This window comes from Cricetulus griseus, chromosome 3, assembly GCF_003668045.3.
Source record: "Cricetulus griseus strain 17A/GY chromosome 3, alternate assembly CriGri-PICRH-1.0, whole genome shotgun sequence".
In the NCBI taxonomy this organism is placed as follows: domain Eukaryota; kingdom Metazoa; phylum Chordata; class Mammalia; order Rodentia; family Cricetidae; genus Cricetulus; species Cricetulus griseus.
In genome coordinates, this window is record NC_048596.1 from 7,634,328 (window position 1) to 7,654,737 (window position 20,410).

The 20,410-nt window shown below is 40.7% G+C and overlaps 1 protein-coding gene across 3 annotated transcripts in view; it reads right to left on the minus strand.

Annotated features, from left to right (window-relative positions):
• Positions 1-20,410, minus strand: part of Pdcd4 (programmed cell death 4) — a 31,923-nt gene that overhangs the window by 5,521 nt on the left and 5,992 nt on the right. For all 3 annotated transcript variants that reach the window (XM_027407016.2, XM_027407018.2, XM_027407017.2), the window contains exons 3-8: positions 18,922-19,224; positions 17,252-17,346; positions 15,046-15,159; positions 5,354-5,575; positions 3,859-3,956; positions 2,950-3,064 (exon numbers count right to left, since the gene is read on the minus strand). In XM_027407016.2, coding sequence (XP_027262817.1) covers positions 2,950-3,064; positions 3,859-3,956; positions 5,354-5,575; positions 15,046-15,159; positions 17,252-17,346; positions 18,922-19,224 — 947 coding nt within the window. The remainder of the gene's footprint in view (positions 1-2,949; positions 3,065-3,858; positions 3,957-5,353; positions 5,576-15,045; positions 15,160-17,251; positions 17,347-18,921; positions 19,225-20,410) is intronic.

A 20,410-nucleotide genomic window follows, 5' to 3' on the forward strand; every position in this document is an offset into this window, starting at 1 on the left:
CTGCCCTCTTCTGGCCTCTGAGAGCACTACACACATGTGGTATACAGGCTTACATGCAAAAAAACACCCAAACACACTGAATATAAAACCTTTAGCAACTGAGTTTCAGTCGCAGCAAAGGAGACAATTCTTGACTCCAAACTAAAACCTGTATGGTATCTTTGAGAGAGAGAGAGAGAGAGAGGGAGGGAGGGAGGGAGGGAGGGAGGGAGGGGAGGGAGGGAGGAGGGAGGGAGGGAGAGAAAGAAACTGGTATTTTTTTCAGCAAAAAAAGCTTTTCAACTAAAAATAATATTACAAATTTTCTGGGAAAGACAGATTTGTATCTAGTGGCACTAAGTGAATTTTGACCGGTTGAATAAAATTATTTTATGTGAATATCCACTACTTAAACTTCTATAGTATCTTCATAAAAAGTAAAGGAAAATTTATCACTAAGATACAGTCTAATTAGTAATTTCTTTTTTTGTTTTTAAAAAGTGTATATTTGAGGCTGGTGTATTGGATCAGTGGGTAAGAAGAGCACTTGAACCATAAGCATGAAGACCAACGTTCAAACCCCCACACTCACATAAAACAGTAATAAAGCCAGGCATGATTTGCATAAATGTAATTCCAGCACTGGTCTCAGAAGCTCACTAGCCAGTAAGTCAAGACAAAACATCAAACTTCTGGCTGAGGGAGACACCTTACACCCATGTATGTTTACAAACGCAAAAACTCACACCTCATATGCATGAGTGCACCACAGCACGCCATGCACACTCTACAAATAGACAAAGAATATTGAATGTAAATGTATGTAATTGTATACTTGACATATCTGATATGAATATTTGATATGTCAAGTATTTTTACTAAAAACTACAAGGTATGTGTTATTTACGTTGTATCTGTTATGCCATTAGGAAAGTGAAGCATGGGGCTGAAGACACAGCTCAGTGGTTAACAGCACTTGCAGCTCTTGTAACAGACCTGAGTTCAGCTCCCAGTTCCCACATAGGAGCTCACAACTGCTCCTAACTGAATTCCAGGGGACGCAAAGGCCTCTCCAGAAGACACACACACACACACACACACACACGTCACATGCATATACATTACACATACAGAGAAGCAGACATACACATATATAAACATACATCTTTTAAAAAATACTTAATTTTTTTAAAGTGGAAGTATTTTTACTTGAACTTGTTTCCATTTAAATGAGTACCCAAAATTTATCAATTTCAAATTCATATATGGTTGGTTTTATTTCCAATCTCTTTTTAATTGAAAGTCTAACATATTCTTAGTTTGTCTATTTCTCAAATACCATCTTAATAATAAGTCTTATAATCCATAAATATGACATATCTTGCAATGTTTTCAGTTTTTGACATAAAATTTGAATTTCCTTTGTTAATTTTCATCATATTCTATTTTTATGCTTCTATAAATACAGCTACACTTTCCTTTCTGATTATTGATCTTGTTACTATGCAAATTTACTAAGCTGCTGGCTAAGTTTGGATTGTTGGAGTTTCTCTGTAGACTCACCTGGATTCTCCAATCTATGTATCCCTGTGTCTGAGAACAGAGCTGGTTTTACATCTTCTTTTTCTAGTCACGATGCCCTTTATTACACTTCCTTGCTTAATATCCCTGGCATATTAACCATTTTTATATTTTAACTTTTCTTCTAATTCTTCAAATTTTTAAAAGATAATGCAACCCTGACCTGACATATCTATTCTAACCTATGTAAAAGCAAAAGTGGTCAGCACTGTGCCTACCCTACCCCATTGAGTCTATTCTAACCTATGTAAAAGTATGAGTGGTCAGCACTGTGTCTAACCCACTGAGCACCTCACTACTTAAACTAGAGATACAAAGAGACGGAGGGTAAAGGCTGCAGCTCAGTCAACTGAGTGCTTGCCATGCAAGCTTGATGGCCTTACTTTGATGCTCATGACCCATGGCATGCTTGTCATCTCAGCATTAGAGACAGAGACAAGGAGATACCTGGGGCTCACTGTCCAGCCAGCCTAGCTTATAGGTAAGATCCCAGTGAAGACTGTCTCAAAAACACAAGGTGACATTTACTAAGGAATGAGATCTGAGGTTGACTTCTGCACTAAAACACACAAAGACACACATGCATACACACAAAACTAATTAAAAATCAAAATTAAGAATACACTAAAACAAGAACATAAACTACAAATCTAACTGCAGGTCTCAAGATCTATAGTTAAACAGTACATTCTTCCCACTTCTTAAAGAACATAAAGAAAATCCACAGAAAGCAAATTAATCATTTTAATGAAATGACTCAATCAGTAAATTTTCTTTTAACAAATGCAGTGAACACCCTTATGAATATCTACTACTCCAATCTACTCTGATGTTCATAATTCCTAACTATAATCTCAGACTACCCAAACTGCTTAAATATAATATTTAGTGAATAATTTAAAAATAGCATTTAGTATTAAGACTAAATACTACTAAAAATAAGATCTTAGATATTTAGTCAACATTCTTAACATTCATGAAAAGCCTCTTAATAGTCATGCCATTAAGTCACAAAAAGGGGGAAATAGCAATAATTATGTAATTATTTTCTAATTTGGAGAGAGAGAGAGAGAGAGAGAGAGAGAGAGAGAGAGAGAGAGAGAGAGTAGGTTTTTCAAGACAAGGTTTCTCTGTAGCTTTGGAGCCTGTCCTGGAACTCCCGCTGTAGACCAGGCTGGTCTCAAACTCACAGAAATCCGCCTGCCTCTACTTTCTGGGCGCTGGAATTAAAGGCATGCGCCACCAACGCCCAGCAAAATATCCCATTTTTACTTGCAGGTGTAAGACCACATGGAATCCTTACTCACAAAAACACCACCAAACATTTGTCTACCTGTTTTCTCTTTCCAAGGAACACATGGCAAGTTGAGAGCAATGCTTATCAGGTACCTCTTTAACAAGGTGGTTCACAGACCGCTGCCCGCCTCCAGATCCCCACACACTGTCTTTGCGCTTTCCCCCTTTAGACATACTCAGAAGCACAGTAGCTTTATCCAGAGCAGCTCTACCAAAAAGACAAGGAAGGAAGGAAACTTTCACTTTGATACACAGATATGCTGAGGTTTACCACATTATCAACAGTTTACAAAAGTGTCTATGTACTGACAACTTTCATGTAACAAAACATACATAATTTTTTAAAATAACTTTCCAAATAAAACTTAGGTAGCAAAATATTTAACATCCTCATCTTCTTTTACATTCATTTCCCGTCAAGAAAGGCCAAAATATATTGCCAAATAATTGATATGTAACCAGGAAGGAACATTTCACATAAAAGTGAAAGGTATTTTTCACTTTTATACAGATTCACAACTTCTCACTTGGAGAGGTCATTCCACTATGACCTAAAGTAACCCCACAAAGTTCTGTGTGAATCTGGGAAAACCTAATACATGATTGTCTAAGTCTCCAGAAGTTTAGAAAAGTGAAATACCATGTTTGGCTTATAATTCACTAAATCAAACAATAAAGCCAAACGCACATTTTCCAATACAAGATTTCTAACAATTCTAAACATTAAATAACTTCAGGTGTTGGAACCAGAAAGTACCATGAACACTACACAACCAATGCTTTCATTTTATGAGAAGGGAAACTGAGACCCAGAAAAGGTAACTGAATAAATGAGCTCAGAACTTCTGCATTTCATTATTGTCCTTCTCCTGTTATTTCATGTCCACCAAACAGTGAGGAACAGAAAACAACAACTACACATTTACAACATCTAATCAATGCACAGGATGCTGTAGAATTTCCTGTTTTGAAATTCTAAGAAGAAAAACTTAATTTACTTACCTAGCCTGTACACAATCTACAGTTCCTTTGTAACTATCAATATAGGTATTACATAAAATTCCATCTCCAACAGCTCTGGCAATGAACTGGCCCACCAACTATAATAAGGATGAAAAGAGAACTATGTAAAACAAATCCAAAGTCAATCTTGGTTAGGACACAGTTTTGCAGTGGATAAATGATAAACACTAGTTGAACTTCCCAACAGCTAAATTGCAGGCTGGGATACGCAGAGTCGCAGTTTGTAATTCATGGGGTACCATCCTTTACCCTGACCTCCACGCTGGTGCCCCAGAACTGAAGGCTGCCTCTGTTCTGCTCACTACTTAATGTGTGCAATGCTTTGCACACTGTCTCATTCTTAACATATACTCAATAATACCTGAATAGTGGCTTTTAATCAAGAAACTCACTTTCTTAATAAAATAACCCAGAATGTTTTTTTTAACCAACTATATATAAAATGTAGCTTGTGGAGAAAAGTTATACACAAATGTTCATTTGAAAGTATGACCACAGTATTATTTACTACAGAAACTGGAAATAACTTCAGGGTCTGGTAATTATGGTGGGGCTAAGCAGATCACACACAGTAATAGCTGAGCAGTGCACACAAAACAAAGCACACTGTGAAGCCGTAGGAAAAGATATTTGTCACATTTTGTAAGAAAAATCAAATCTACAAAATATATGTGGTATAATTCCATTTGTTAACTAAATAAAGGTAAAAGGATATTGAAAAATAACCAAGAAACTAGAAATAAAAAACTGATTATGAAAATGTCAACAGGTTTCTGTGGGGTTTTTTTTGTCCTGGCCTCTCTTCTATAATAATTATAAAATTCTATAGTTAATATAAACTCACATGACCATTTTTAAGTGTGTGTATGTATGTATATAGGTCTATATATAAAGGGGAAGGAAAATAAATAATTTCATTTAGAAACTCCTTATAAATTTGAATTTTATGCAAATGTTAGTAAGTGGCAAATATATGTTTTCAAAGTTACAAAAGGAATGTTATTACTTCTAATTCTGTTTTAATAAATGTCATTCAAGTAAGTCAATTATAACTTTTTTTTTGGTTTTTGAAGACTATTATAAGCAACATACATTTTAAAATTCTTGGTAAAATAGTGAACATGTAATAAAAATTTGTATGAGCAGAAAAACACATGTATTATATATGTGATTTAAAAACGATGCACCACTGGGTGGGAGGTCAGACATAAAACCTAGTTTAGTTTCATCAAGACCGTGTGAAAACCAACAGACAGGCTGAGTATATTACAGCTCAGCAGTAGAGCACTTGCCGAGCAGTGGGTAGCCCTTACTTTAATAGACAGGACTACACATACAAACAAAGTTGGGGGGAAAGACATGCAGAGCTACTTTTTGGACAGTAAACAGTGAAAATTTGCTAGGAGTACGTATTATTTCTACTATCCTAAATGCAGAAGGGAAAGAAAGTGAATAAAAAGAAAATGATACAAACCTGTGGTGCTCTAGGAGTATCCAATGCTAATTCAGGGAGATCCTTCAGCAACTTATCAAATGACTTCTCCACATCATTTGTGCTCATGACCGTCCCACAGAGGTCAGAAAGCAGCTTAGATGTCATTTCCCGGTGACTGGCCTTCCCCTCAAGGGCCAAGGACACTGCCAATACAGGCACTCCACTCTTCATCTCACCAAGGTTTAGATCTCTTAACATTTCCTAAGTAAAAGAAAGAAAGCATTGCTTGTCACTAGAGTTCAGCAAAATTTTATTTTTGCACAGTCATGTTTTTTATCTATCATTATACTTCTCTTTAGAAATACCAAAATAGTCACATTTAGCAGGTTTACAACAGTAATACTGATATAACCTCTAGCTGCCTGAACATCAGTACATTTAGAATGTGAACACTGTAAAATAGCTCATTCAACTATTTAATTAGCTAATCCTCTGCTTTACAATCAATCTATTGCTATTTCTACAAATACTTCTTGAACATTTGTGGAGAAATTCATTTATATTACAGGCTACTTACATATTCTACTTAAAAGTTTTCTTGAAGACTGGGTTTGATAGTACACTCCTTAAATCCCAGCACTTGGGAAGCAGAGGCAGATGGATCTCAGAGTTCAAGGCCAGCCTGATCTACATAGTGACATGAGATCTTTAGTGTTCAAATGGACTAATGTTTCATTAACCACTCAACCATGTTGTCAGGTGTTATGCCACCTCATTTAATGCTCAAAATAGCCCAAAGTGGCCTGAGAGGTAGAATTCTAACTTGGTTACTTAACACTGCCAACTTCAGTTTTCTTGTAATTTTTAAGTGGTGCTAAACCACCAGGAGAAAGCAGTACTACGGTCTCACCCTCTGAGCAGTGCCCTGCTTAGCAATCCCTCCCACACCCTTTCAGATCCTTTAACTTCACTGCACCTGCTCACTGGGTTACAACCATACCCAGATTGCCAGGATAATCTTCAATCATGTTATATGGCAAACTCAAATTCCTAAGTAGCCTTCACATAGCTAAAATCACCTCTTCCAGGCTCTCTATTTTATACTTCTACAACGACACTTTAAAGCATTATTCAATCACAGGATACAATGCTCCAGGTAGATTCAAATATTGAAGTCCTTGCCTTCTCTGAACTAACCTCTTCTTCTAAACACAATGTTTACCTGTCATTTCCTTCACTTGACTGACCTCATCCAGCAGGGCAGGACGGGGGTCACACGTCTCCACATGGTGTGTATTGTGTAATGGTTTCCTCCAAGACTGAAGCATACTTTCAGGCAGGGAATCTCTTTTAACAGGAACGTAAATAACTCAAAAGAGCTTCAGGAAATCTCTGAACTGACCAGATTCACTTGGCCTTTCCCTACCAGCGTAAAGGCTCGGCCAAGCTGAGCTACGAAGACTAAGACAGGAGCAGCTGCTTGAAAGGAGCAGAAACAGAGAAGCTGCCTACAAGAGGTTTAGACCAACTGAGGCACCTGTTTTTACAGGTTGTCCAGTGTGCTCCAGGTTCCCAATTTTGTGAGCTGTCACACATACTGAAGTAGAATTTGGCTATACAGCTATCTCCAAGTCATGTCTTCTGCTCCTACAAGTAACCCCTTTCCTGTAAGTAACCCAAGCAAACCTCACTGATTCACTGAGTTGGAGTTCTGTGTATCTGTACCTTGGCCTGTTGTGGGTTACCTAACTGGAGTGAGTGCATGTTTGTGTTGTGTATCCCAGGAAAAGTTTGTCACATACCATAAACAGGGACATGACAGAACCAAAGATGAGTTGTGGAAAACTGAGGATAATGTAATTGGCCTCCATAATCTCACAGGGAGTGACATTATTAGGAGGGTCATGGTGTCCCTTCATAGCAATAAAACCCTAAGACAGAAGTTGGTACCAGGGACTGAGATACTGCTGTGATAGGCCTGATCATACTTTGTTTGGAAGAATCTGGATTTTGGTACTTTGGGTTTGGAAAGCAGTAGAGTGCTTCAAGCACTGTGTAGGAGTATGGAAGACAGAGGTCATTTGAACTCTTGGAGGCTCACACAAGAGGTTTCAGATGAGAAGAATTTTAGTATGTTGCCTAGAGATTGTTTCTGTTATATTTGGGGGGGAGGTGGCTACCTTTTGCCCTTGTCCAAAGAGTCTGCCTGAGGCTAAAGTGAAGAGTTTTGGATTAATACTGTTAGCAGAAGAAATCTCAAAACAACCCCGTATAGACACTGTCGTGTGGATACTATTGGTAACTCTAATGAAGATTCATAATGAAAAGGAGCAAGCTGAGCAGGGTGAATCATGAAATATAAATTTAGAGGAGAAAAAGAGTGCCAGGAAGTGGAATGGAGCTAAATCCTGTGTCCAAGGAGATAAATAGATTAAGAAATGGAATAAAGGGAGTGGTGACCTCATGGCAAGACCCACTTAATTAATTAAGTTTCCAACCTTCAGAAAGCAATTAAAGAAAAGTTTAGAGCAAGGTGTGGTGGTACACACCTTTAACCCCCAGCATTCAGAAAGCAGAGGCTGTAAATGTGAGTTTGATAGACTGGTGCAAGAGCAAGTTCAAGGACAGTGAAGGTCAGGCAGCGGAGGGAACTATGGAAAACAGAAAGCAGGTGAAGATGGAATTGAACGATCTCGGAGTGAGGCCAGCTTGGTCTAGAAATCTATTTTCAGGACAGCCAAGCTTAGGCAGTAAAGGACAGAAAGCTGGTGATGATGTAATCGAAACAGAAGTAGCAGAACTTGGCAGCTTTGGCCATGTGGTTCAGGCTTTAGAGTAAAAGACAGAAGGAACTGGCTATGGAATTTGCATCTGTGCCTAAAGAAAGCTGCTGAGACCAGGCATGTGTCAGGGGTGTCCTTGAATGGAGGCCTTGTAGAGAAGCCATTGTGTGAAGCTGTGAAGGTGAGGCCTGGATTGCCTTGGAGAACCCAAGATGTTAGAGATGACAGAGTCGTAGGATACCTGCCAAGGAGACCTGCTAACAGGGAGTAGAACCAGCACAAGAGAAAGGAGTGAGTTGCACAGTCAATAAAACTGAAAGGAGTTGGGAGATCTGAGGAGTGTTTTGACATCAGACATGGAAACCCAGTTTGGAGTTGGCCCAGCTTTGGTCCAGTGTTTCCTCACTATGCTTCCTTCCCTGCATTTTGGAATGGTAATGAATACCCTGCGCCATTATATGGTGATAAATTTTTTATGACCTATTAAAGCCACTTGGAATCAAAATGCAAAGCTAGCCACAGCCAGGTAGTGGTGATACACACCTTTAATCGCAGCAGCCACACTAGCTAGCCATAGAGGCCAGGTGGCGTTGGCACACACCTTTAATCTCAGGGGACAGAGGCAGATGGGATCTCTGTGAGTTCAAGGCCACCCAGGGCTACACAAGTGTGAATCAGTCTAAAGCATAACAGAGCTCAAGCCTTTAATCCCAGCACTAGGGAGGTATAAAAGGAAGAAGCAAAGGGTCTCATGTGAGATTTAGTTTCCAGACAGGGAAGGCGTTTGCACTCTGAGGATTCGTGTTCCTGGAGACAGAATCACCCATTTTGGTCTTGGTAGAGGTTAAGAGCTACTGGCTTGGCTGTGTTTCTCTGATCTTCAGCTTGAAGCCCAGTATCTGTCTCTGGGTTTTTATTATTTGTGCTACACCATTATAAATTGAAAGGATGTTGTCTTTTTGTTTTTATTTTTACAAGTGGTTAGTTAAGAGATTGAAAGAATCTCAAAAGAGATTCTGAACTTTGGACATTTAAACACTGTTGAAAATGTGATAGACTATGGCAACTTTTGATGTTGGACTAAACACATTTTGCATTATGATACTGTTACAAGCTTATGGGGCCAGGAAGTAGAATGTGGCAGTTTGAATGTAACTGGCTCCCATAATCTCACAGGGAGGGGCACTATTAGGAGGCGTGGCTTTGTTGGGATGGGTATGGACTTGTTAGAGGAAGTGTGTCACTGAGGGAGTGGGCTTTAAGGTTCCCTATGCTCAGGATACTGCCCAGTTAAGTCAGTCGGCTTCCTTCTCTCTGCTGCTCCAGCCCCATGTCTGCCTGCATGCCACCATGCTCCCTGTCATGACAGTAGACTGAACCTGTGAAACTGTAAGCCAGCCACCCAATTATATGTTTTCTTTCTGAGAGTTGTCATGGTGTCTCTTTACAGTAATAAAAACCCTGATGAAGACAGACAGTAAGGCAGGCAACAGAGGCTGAAAAGCCTAAGTGGGGGAGCATCAGCAAAGGAAATTCCAATGGCTGTCCTTTCCTTCGTGGTGTGTGATAGAGCACTTTTGTATTACGGATGTGCTAGAGGTCACATGGTTCTTGCTAAGAGTAATGAGACATAAAACTAAGGCTCACACCAGGAACGTCTGTGGGAAAAATCCCAGGATGGCAGTCTTTGTCTCTATGGTATGGGATGGCATGCCTGCTCGATGAATGGGGTCTACCACGTGGATATGGATATGCTCTGAAAACAGTTAAAAGTTGCAACTGGTTCTCAACTTGTGGGGTAAAACCCCTTTGGGGGTCACATATCAGATATCCTCTGCATATCAGATACTTACATTATGATTCATAACAGTAAACAAGATTACAATTATGAAGTAGCAACGAAAAAACTTTATGGTTGGGAGTCACCACAATATGAAGAGCTGAATTAAAGGGCCACAGTATTAGGAATGTTGAGAACCATTGGTTTAGGGGAAGTGTCACAGTCTTTAAGATTAGCACACAGGGTCAACATTGTCATCAAACAGCAGCACAGGTTGCCTGATCTCTCTTTGTTGTAGTTAGAAATGTACCTGAGGCTGAGATGGCAGCCACACAGGAACTTGTTTGTACAAAGGAGCAACTGCAACAAGAAATGAAGACTGGGGTAGTATCTCCTCTGTTAGCCTCTAATTTGGCAAAGAAATTAAAAAAGAGGATGAGATGGAGGAGTTGGCTTGTCCCTTAAGGTTTGCAGTGAGAAGGAAAACAAAGTACAGGTTAGATATGTACTCAAAAGCCCTTCCTTGGATCCAAGATCTTGGAACCCATGGGAAGATTCACAGTAAAAGCAATAGAAAATACTCCTCAGATCCATCCCACCATCAAGAGAAAAAAGGGATAATCTGTAACCCAGAACATAGTCCAAGGCAAGAAACTAGGGTGATCAGGGAATACCCAGTGCTTCAACGGCTGAAATTAGAGAGAAGACGTTTAAATAAGCAATGACAAGAGCCTGTCAGAGCCTGTGAGGCTATGGGTAACAGGAGTAGATGGGATCAGTCTGACGTCTGTGGAGACAGGAAAACTGAGTCATCGATGTAACCTCTCATCCCTCCTGAAGGCAAAGGCTGCACAACCTTAGTGTGAGGGAAGTCAGTCCCTGGTGGACTGGCTTATCAGAGCCATTAGGAACACTTGGTTATCTCCATCTAAAGTTCCCATAAATATCAGGGACTGGAGGATCGTAGAGGAGGGATAGATGCTATCGAGGGCCCCAGGAATAAGATGAGCTGTGTGTGAACCCCAGTTCACTGGGCCAGATAGAAGTGTGTTCACAGAGGAGTTGATGAAAAGGCTGACCAGCAGGGATGTCAAGGCTGGTGTGGCGCTTTACTGGCTTTGCTGAGCCCTTTGGTAGGACAAGGTCTTTATAAAGTGGGAAAGGCTTTCGTAATCTCAGTTGACTTAGAGCAGCATGTAAAGTGTGTCTGTAAAGTGAGAGAGCAACCTAGAAGAGATAAGGAAAAGACAGAGCAGAGGAAGAGCTCAGTCTGGGTCACTGGAAGACAAATGTGACAAGACTTGTTTGGAGCTGGAGTTCTTGGGGGACAACTGACAGAATCCAAACGGTGTTAAGGGCTTCTAGATGGCTTCACAGCCTGAGGAGCAGTGCACAGAAGACACCCGTCCGTGTAAAACAATACAGATGAAGAAGAGGGAGCCTGTCCCTGGGGTGGGTAATCATCCCATCACACTAGGGAGGCTACACAGCAAAAGGTTGAGCTAGGGGTGGAGATCGTTTGCCTAACGAGGAACTCCCCCAACAACCAGGTATGGTGGATGTAGCTACAGCTACAGCTACAGCCATTGTGCCCACCCAGGGCTGCTCTGACGCGGGGAGCCAGCAGGTACAGCAGGGGAAAGCAGGGTCACGTTCACCTTTGGCCATGAGTAGATCTGAGCAGAGTAAGTCATGCCGAGTTTATCAGTGTTAGAGATGTAGACAGGTTCCATGAGGAGCTCCAGGACAGGAAAGGCAACGGCTCAGAGAAAAAGACTGAGGGCTACAGAGAGCTAATTAAGTTAGAGCCTCCCAGCCATGCTTTGTCCCAACCTTGGTCTGTGGAGGAAGCAACTGATACAAATGGATGGAACCCTCTGTGCTGAATTAGACCTTGTTCACGTTTGACTTTAGAATCTTCTCAGTTGTGACTCTCTGGGGTTACCTGACACTTTGGTAACAGGTGACAACAGACTTTCACAGTGCCCCACTAAGATCATCTTTGTATTCCCTCTCTGTTATAGGTTGGTGGTTTGGGGTGTAGCCTTGTCCCGCCAATCCTCTGGAAAATATTGTTACACAGATGAGTGTTTTGTAGACTTGAGAAATGTACCTCAAGGACGTATAGGTCCATCTATAGGAAGGAGGATGGGAGACGAATCCGCAGGCACGAGGACCAGGCGCAGCTGTAAAATTCTTGGGGGTATTATGGTCTAGTCGGGTAAGGCATCCATGAAACTGGACAGTGTTATTATCACTGTGCCCAGTGATGATAATATCACTATTATAAGACAACTTATAAATGTAAAGGAGCTACAGACACCGGGAGGCTCCTGGGACATGAGTAGATTTTTATGTGCTATCTTGCCCATAACTTGATAATGAAAAGAGTTCTATGAACAGCACAGAAAGGCTCAAGTGGCTTTTGAGAGGGCTAAGATCTTTCTGGGACAGGTTCAGCAGCTATGTATCCCACTAACCTAGTGTCCCTTCCTGCCAGAAGCTACCAGGAGTTCAAAAGGCTATAGCTAGGGGCTATGGCAAAAGCAGCTTAAACAAATAAGGTTTTGGTGTCAGTCATGAGAAGAAGCTGGAGCTCGGCGCACAGCATCTGTGAGGGTTATAGAAAACATTGCAACAGGCAGGATCTATTACTGGTTCTATCCCAGTGACTTAAAAACAGCTTGCCCAATGAAGGGCTGGACTGAAAGCCTCCCAGCCAAACCCGTTTGGTATGGCACAGAAGCAAACTTCACAAAGGTGCAACAGTGAGGTGTGGTGTATACAAGCCCCACTATCAATGCCACACAGGCTGTCCTTGGAAGCCACTGAGCATCCCCCAGTAACTGAACTAACAGCTAAAGAGTTTAAATCCAAATGGCACCCTATATGGGTAGAAGCCATAAGTTACTAACTGAAAATCTCAATGCCAGGGATGGGTTACTTCGTTTTGAGTTGTTGGCCAGGGAAGCCCATGAGGCCCAACAAATAACACAACCCAGTGCTACTGCTGACAGCAAGACCCTATTGCTGAAGACACTGCTTATGTATGTTTTGACTATAGGATATGGAAAAATTAAGATGGGGCTGAACTGGAAACGCCTACCCTACTGGTTGGCATAGTGCCAGGAGGGGCTGTGTAGGCTGCTAGTGGAGAACTGCCCCCAACATTGCTCTTGGCTATAGACCCTGAGTGCTAAGACACTGAGAAACTTAAGCAGGATATTCTTGAATGTGCATCAGTGACCCAACTATCATGGCTAAGACCAGCAATTTCCCAACTAGATTCAAGGCCTATGACACAAAAGAGTTCATGGCTGGTACTATAAGCCAGGACAAAAAAAAAAAAAAGAAAAAAAAATGGGGTCTGGAGAGATGGCCCAGAGGTTAAGAGCTGTGGCTGCTCTTCCAGAGGTCCTGAGTTCAATTCCCAGCAACCACATGGTGGCTCACAATCATCTAGAATGAGATCTGGTGCCCTCTTCTGGTGTCCAGATATACATGGAAGCAGAATGTTGTATATATAATAAATAAATAAAATCTTTTAAAAAAAAAAAAAAAGAAAGAAAGAAAGAAAAAAGAAAACCTATGGCTGGGGAGGTCATGGGTCCCAAAGGAAACAACTTATATGGTTTTTCTAGATGGATGCTAGAGTGCCTGTCCAACTACCTTCTAAATGTGTGTTTACACCCATAGACCTCTATTGTGATCAGCCTCAACTCCTAACCACTGGGGAAGCTCCTGACAACAAATGACTGTTAGGGTGGCGTGTTATGTTGGCCTGTTTCTTAGCCATTGGTGGACATCTACAGTCACCCCCTCCAAGGCTCAGGAATCACTACAGAAAGGCAGGAAGAACGTAAGAGCCAGAGCAAGGGGTAGAGTGTTGTGTAACACTTTCCTCTAAGATTAAAATACTCCATCCTGCAGGGAAGCTTTTTAAGCAGGAAAGTAAACTACTCAAAACAGCTTCAGGAAGTCCCTGAAACTGACCACATTTATTAGTTCTCTCCTCACCAGAGGTAAGCAGAGCCAAGCTGCAAAGAAGACTCAAGCAAGCCCAGTTGCCAAGAAAACTCTGAGACCAGGCCAATGGCCTAGGAGCAACAGAAACCAACGAGGTTTGTTGATACAATGGGCTTGTATCAACTGAGGCACCTGGAAAGGACTCTAACCTGCTGAGCTGTTTGCAGGCTGGGTGGGCTTTGGTGATACAGCGGTCTCTGAGTCACTTCTGGTCCTCTAAGTGACCCCTCACCGGTACTCCTGTAAGTGATCCCAGTAAAACTCATTGGGTCATCAAATTGGACTTTGGCGGGACTGTCATGGGTTCCCTATCTGGAGTGAGTTAATGTATGTGTGTTGTGTCTCCCCAGGAAAAGTTTGTCACACAACAGTATGAGATAAACAAATATTTGTTTTATATTAAAATGCTATAAATCCAAAGATACCAAAACTATTTAACAAACAAGCCAAGAAAGTCGAGCCTGTATTTTAAGAATTATAAATGTCTTTCAATTAGTACTGTTATATTTCAGGCCTGTAATTCTAACAAAACCAGTACTTCTATTTTATCCTTCTAGATTTACTTTATGAACAATTCACTATAAACACGTTAAATATTCCCATATAAATTATGATTCAAAACTTAGGTTGACTCTCTTGGTCCTGTACACATTCGTTTTCAGATCTCTGTATAAACATTTTGTTTTTAGAGAGTGTGCAGATACAGTTTTCATCTCATCCAGAACCATCCTGAGGCCCCTGAAGAGGTTTCAACACGGGATCCATAAATTCCCTGAAACTGTCTAACTTATAAATGTGTAACAATAGTGGTTACATCATTTTCCCCACAGGAAAATGGAATATAGGTTTCATCAGAGTGCAAAAATACACAAGAAAACTTGCGTGACGAAAAGAAGTATTTTTTCTTTTTTCTTTGGAAGCCCTCCGTAGCCTAGACTAGCCCCAACTGTCCTACCTACCTTCCCATCACCAATCCTGGAATTTTAGGCATAAACAATCATATCCCACATAGTCCCTTCTTGGTTAAGAAATCTGTTGTTGTTACAAAACAAAAAACATAAACTTATCCAGAGTAATCCACATCATTCTACACTCGTTTTCCTTGTTAACAGTGCTGCTTTCTCCTGCAACTTAAAACCTACCGCAACCTCATTTGTGTCTCCGTGCTCAAAGTACTCTTGTATAATTGGTGTTAAAGTCTTCTCAAATGCTGTCTCATCCAGAGGCAAAACTACAGTTTCATAAACACAGTTCTCCTGTAGAAGGAGGAATTAGAAATTAATATTCCTGATGTCACACTCCATCCAGTTAGTGATCATAGTAAGGCGGGGTAGACTCCTGCCTGTTGTCATCACTGTCAAGTCTGTACACCACTGCTCCCATGAAATTCCAGGAACCCAAAAGCCAGACTAAACCCACTAACTGTGGCAAGTACATGACTTTCTCCCAAACTCCGCACTTCTGCTGACTTAGTGGACGGAGGATGGTGGAAGGGAGAAGAGAGCATGTGCCATGCTTGCATGGGGGTAGGGACCAGAGGTTAGTGTCAAGCTGTCTTCCTGTACCGCGCGTGCACACGCGCACTCTCGCTCTCTCCCTCTCCCTTCCCTCTCAGTGGGTGTGTGTGTGTCAGAAGACACCTTCCATGAGTCGGTTCTTGTAGGAGCAGGGCTCTCTTCTGATCTCTGCTGCTACTCAGAATACATCTGACTTTCCTGTCTCCACCTACCATTGAAATGCTGGGATTACAGATTCACTGCATATCACATCCAGGTTTTTATGTGGATTATCAGATTCTGGGGATTAAACTCAGGTTGCCCGGTGTGTGCTTTCCCTACTGAGCCATCTCCCTGTCCATTCACCTCATTTCAGAGACACAGTCTCTCGATGAACCTAGAGCTCCCATCCAGCAAGTCCTGGGATCCCAGTCTCTACCCACGGCAGAGATTACAGACAGGCACCATCATGTCCAGCTTTTCCGTGGGCACTGGAGATCCAAACTCAGATCCCATGTCCAGCTGTTATGGGGGCACTGGAGATCCAAACTCAGCTCCCATGTCCAGCTGTTATGGGGGCACTGGAGATCCAAACTCAGCTCTCATGGCTTGCACAGCACACACATTACCCTTGGACCCATCTCAGCTCTTTCGTTAACTTTTCTCTCTCTCAAAATCAATTTTTCAATCCAAAACCTTTAAGATGGCACCCTATCCTATCCTATATTTTCATTGAAATTTGCCTTTTTAACAAGATTAATTATTCCTTATATGTGTACCAATATACTCAAAAGCAAAAGCTTTCATAATTAATAGTAAAAATAACAGAAGTCAATATTGTAATGACTGAAAAATTTAATAATTCAAGTGAAATTTCCAGATTAAATGCCTAATAATAAGATTAAATCCCTATCACAAAACCATGTGTCTCCTCTACAGAAAAGCTAAAACATTTATCTGCAACTGTAATCTGAAATGTTACTGCAACATTTAGCATACTCCATTATATTTCAATCCCATAGGTTTTAAATATTTTTATATTCTCTTAGAAATTTTTCCATGTCCATCTGTTAAAACCAGTAAGTACATAAATGCAGATAATGCAAAGAGAACAGCCTAGCACAATCACTGACACTTTTAAGTTTTCATTTGTCATCACCATTTTCTAACTTACACAAAATCAGTATTTTTTAATTTAAAAAATATTTTCATGAGACCCAGTATTTCCCTGAAAGTAATCCTGAGCATGGAGGAAGGAGATAAATGGAGATCGGGGATTAAATAAGATTTCCCGTGGGTTACTATGGTGACACTGGTGAACCTCAAAGATGAGTACAAGAGAATTCTAGTTTTGGAATTTTTCCACTAAAAAGATAAGGAGAACTTCACAATTATGCATTAAAACATTTCCTACTAAGCATTATCATGAGAGAAAATGCAGGTGTGTTCCCAGAATAGCATACGTGCTAGTATTCACATTAACCAGTGACACAGAAAAGGAACCTAGTATCTATAACCCACAATACCCAAGAAGAAGCCTCCTTTATCATCACTGCTAATCCCAAGGCAACAAAGACTCCTTTTGACTCCTGAAACCAAGCAGACATTAATCAATAAACCAGCTTTCCTAATCTAAAATTAATTCAGCAGACATTAATCAATAAGCCGGCTTTCCTAATCTACAATGAATTCAGCAGACATTAATCAATAAGCTGGCTTTCCTAATCTACAATGAATTCAGCTATCCCAGGGCACTGAGTGTGTGGCGTTCCTATGCATTTCTGTGTCCTTACAGCAGCAGGGAATTCAGGTGTGACCATGTGCCCCTGGACGATCTGTGGCTGATGCCTACCTGGTCATCGTCATAGTTGGGATCTTTCACGTCCACCTCCTCCACATCATACACCTGTCCAGGTGTTCCCCAGACACCCTTGCCTCCTGCACCACCTGGAAGTTGTCGATAGTTCACACGTTAACTGAAATCTGAATAACTTCAATGTGAAAATTCTTATGCTAATCATTTTTCAGGTAAGAATTATACTTCAAACTCCTATTTAGATCACTTTTTAGACAATAGGTTATCTATTTCCAAAAGCATCCAGTTGAAGTAACTTAGTTAGAAACTACAAAGGCAGATACTTTAAAAATATTTTTAACAGCCATGCCACAGACCTTACACAAAGTGACACAGTGAGGATGCTCTAATTGTTGACGTGTCTTGGAACCAGAAAGGAGGAAATCAAGAGACACATGTTGGGCCAGTAAATATGACATTAAAACCTCAACCTATGATTCCACAAAGAGCCGTAAGGACCACCATCAAATGCTTTAAAGTCTGATTTCTTCCACATAAAGTACACATTAACCTACACTTCAAAATTAATAGTATGTTAACAAATAATTGCAATTGAAGAATCAACAGCACCGACAGCTGTTTCTATTTCTGTACACAAACCAAAGAGTAAAACTTCAACTTGCCAAGCTGCTTTTCTATGTCAATGTGATACTTTTCTAAGGCCAAATCTGTCTAAAGTAACACTTTAAAAGCTTCATAACGACACTGCCTCCTTAAAGTTTCCACCCGGCCTCCGCCCTCCCCCTTCTTATGATCTCTTTCTGTCACCTCCCCCCACCCACTTTTTGTTTGAGTTTTCATTCTGAACTTCTGAGTATAGCCCTTGCTAACATAGCACACCAGAATCAGATAACTAGCTATCATTTTGATCCAAATGATCATGAAACTATTCACAAAAATAATTTCTGAAAGACTACTATAGTTTATGTGAATAGTTACATATTTACCTTTCTCTCTTACCCTTAAAAAAAAAGCTGTCCATAATCATCTTTTTGTCTTGGCATTAGTTCTAGGTTCATTAATGGAGGATGCTGAAATACCATCTCCATGTTAACCCAGACACACACCTCCAAGCACCTTCATCACCAGATCCATTTAAATGACCAGGGTCTTAATTAAGCATATAAACTGAAGCTCACATCATTCAAAAGTCAGTCCAATCTCCAAATTCTACCGAAATCCTACTACAGGCAGGAGCTGACGGACCCTCATCCAATCAGTGTTTACTGTCTATCAGTAGTCTAGGCAGTGAATGCAACTGTGAACTAAATCAATCCACTCCATCATTCCAACAGCAAAGCCAGAGAGAACTCAGACCCAGATCTACAAATACGTTACCAATGTATGATAGTTGCTATTCTTACCAATGGACCAAAAGCAGATTGATTTGATAAACTATGGTTAATCTACTTTCATACTCTGTATAAAAGCTGTAACTGAAACCATCAATGTTTACTGTATTTTGCTGGGGGGGGGGGGATCAAGTTCTATTACAAAGAAAGATAGTCAAACTTAAGAAGTGACATGAGCCTTCAGCTCCACAGCAAACACCTACGCAACCCATAAACCTTACAACTGTCTGTACTTCTGTCCTCTTTAGAACAAGGAACTCCCAGCGCAGGAGCTGGGGTTTTTCCGCATTGTTTCTTTGCACAGCACACACTAACCTTTCTTTGGCAGCCCCCTTCCTTTCCCAGATCTGGAACGCCTATCTAGCAACCTTCCTTTTGGACTGGTGGGCACAGGTACTCCACTTCTGACGGCGTCACTTCCATTATCACTGACTGAATCGCCTCTGCCAGAGTCCCGAGATGAGTTTTTCCGTAGTCGTCTTTTTGCCTTAGCATTAATTCTAGCTTCATTAATAGAGGATGCAGAAATCCAATTTCCATTTATTTCATTCTTTATTTCCTCAGTGCCAGCATTTTCTTCATCACCAGAAAATAGAGAGTCGCTTAAATTATCAGGATCTTAAAAGAGAAAAATGAACAAACCAAACTAAGTAATTCCAACATCCACTGTTATGTTCAGGTATAATTTAATTTGGTTACTACCCATGAAATTAACACTTTGTAGTTAGTAGTAATTATACATTGGCAATTTCACATGGCTTAATCTAATAAAGGACAAATAAGATTTTTTTCCCCATTACCAAGGAAAGTACACAAAGGTACTGAATTTTAATTAGGATTTTCTGAAAAGAAGGAATCTCATGTTTAAATAATAAAACATGTTAGTAGAAGATCATGAAACTGTAGATCGTGAGCAAAGAGTTATGAAAATAGAGATGGTATGACAAAAGAATCTTGAGACAATGTCAAACTACACAAAATTTCTATTATACTTTTTAGGCTCTATACTGGATACAAGTTCAACAATTTATACAAGTGAGGAAATCAAGGCTCAGAATGTATTTAAAATTACTTCCCAAATATTCTCTGTTCAGTTACAAACACTTAGGAAACATTAAGGACTCCCCAAAAGCCTGTAATACATATTTGGCAAATATGGGATCACGTAAAATTGTTGAATTGACTGCCTTCAACATAAGGAATATTCTTAAAATCATCATCTCCAACTCCTAATTTCCCCAAATTTCCATCTATGAAGTTTCCAGCCTATACAAGTTGGCACATTAGTACCTAAAATCATTCCTACTGTTCCCTTGCTAAAAAGTCATTTAATTCCTAATCTGCTACCAGAATTCTTCAAAATACACTCCAAATCTTAATCCTTCCATGAAAATCTCCCTAAAAACTCAAGCCATGGTGATTCTAAATGTTCATATAATGACCACTGAACCCATCACAGAAACCAGTGTTTCACTTCTCAGATTCTAACTCTTCTCTGTGGTCAGAGCCTCCAAGAAGGGGCTATTAGACTGCTGTCTACCAACAGCCCCGAGCAGGCCCTTCTCCACACACTCCACAGCCCAGAGCAGGCCCTTCTCCACACACTCCACAGCCCAGAGCAGGCCCTTCTCCACACACTCCACAGCCCAGAGCAGGCCCTTCTCCACACACTCCACAGCCCAGAGCAGGCCCTTCTCCACACACTCCACAGCCCAGAGCAGGCCCTTCTCCACACACTCCACAGCCCAGAGCAGGCCCTTCTCCACACACTCCACAGCCCAGAGCAGGCCCTTCTCCACACACT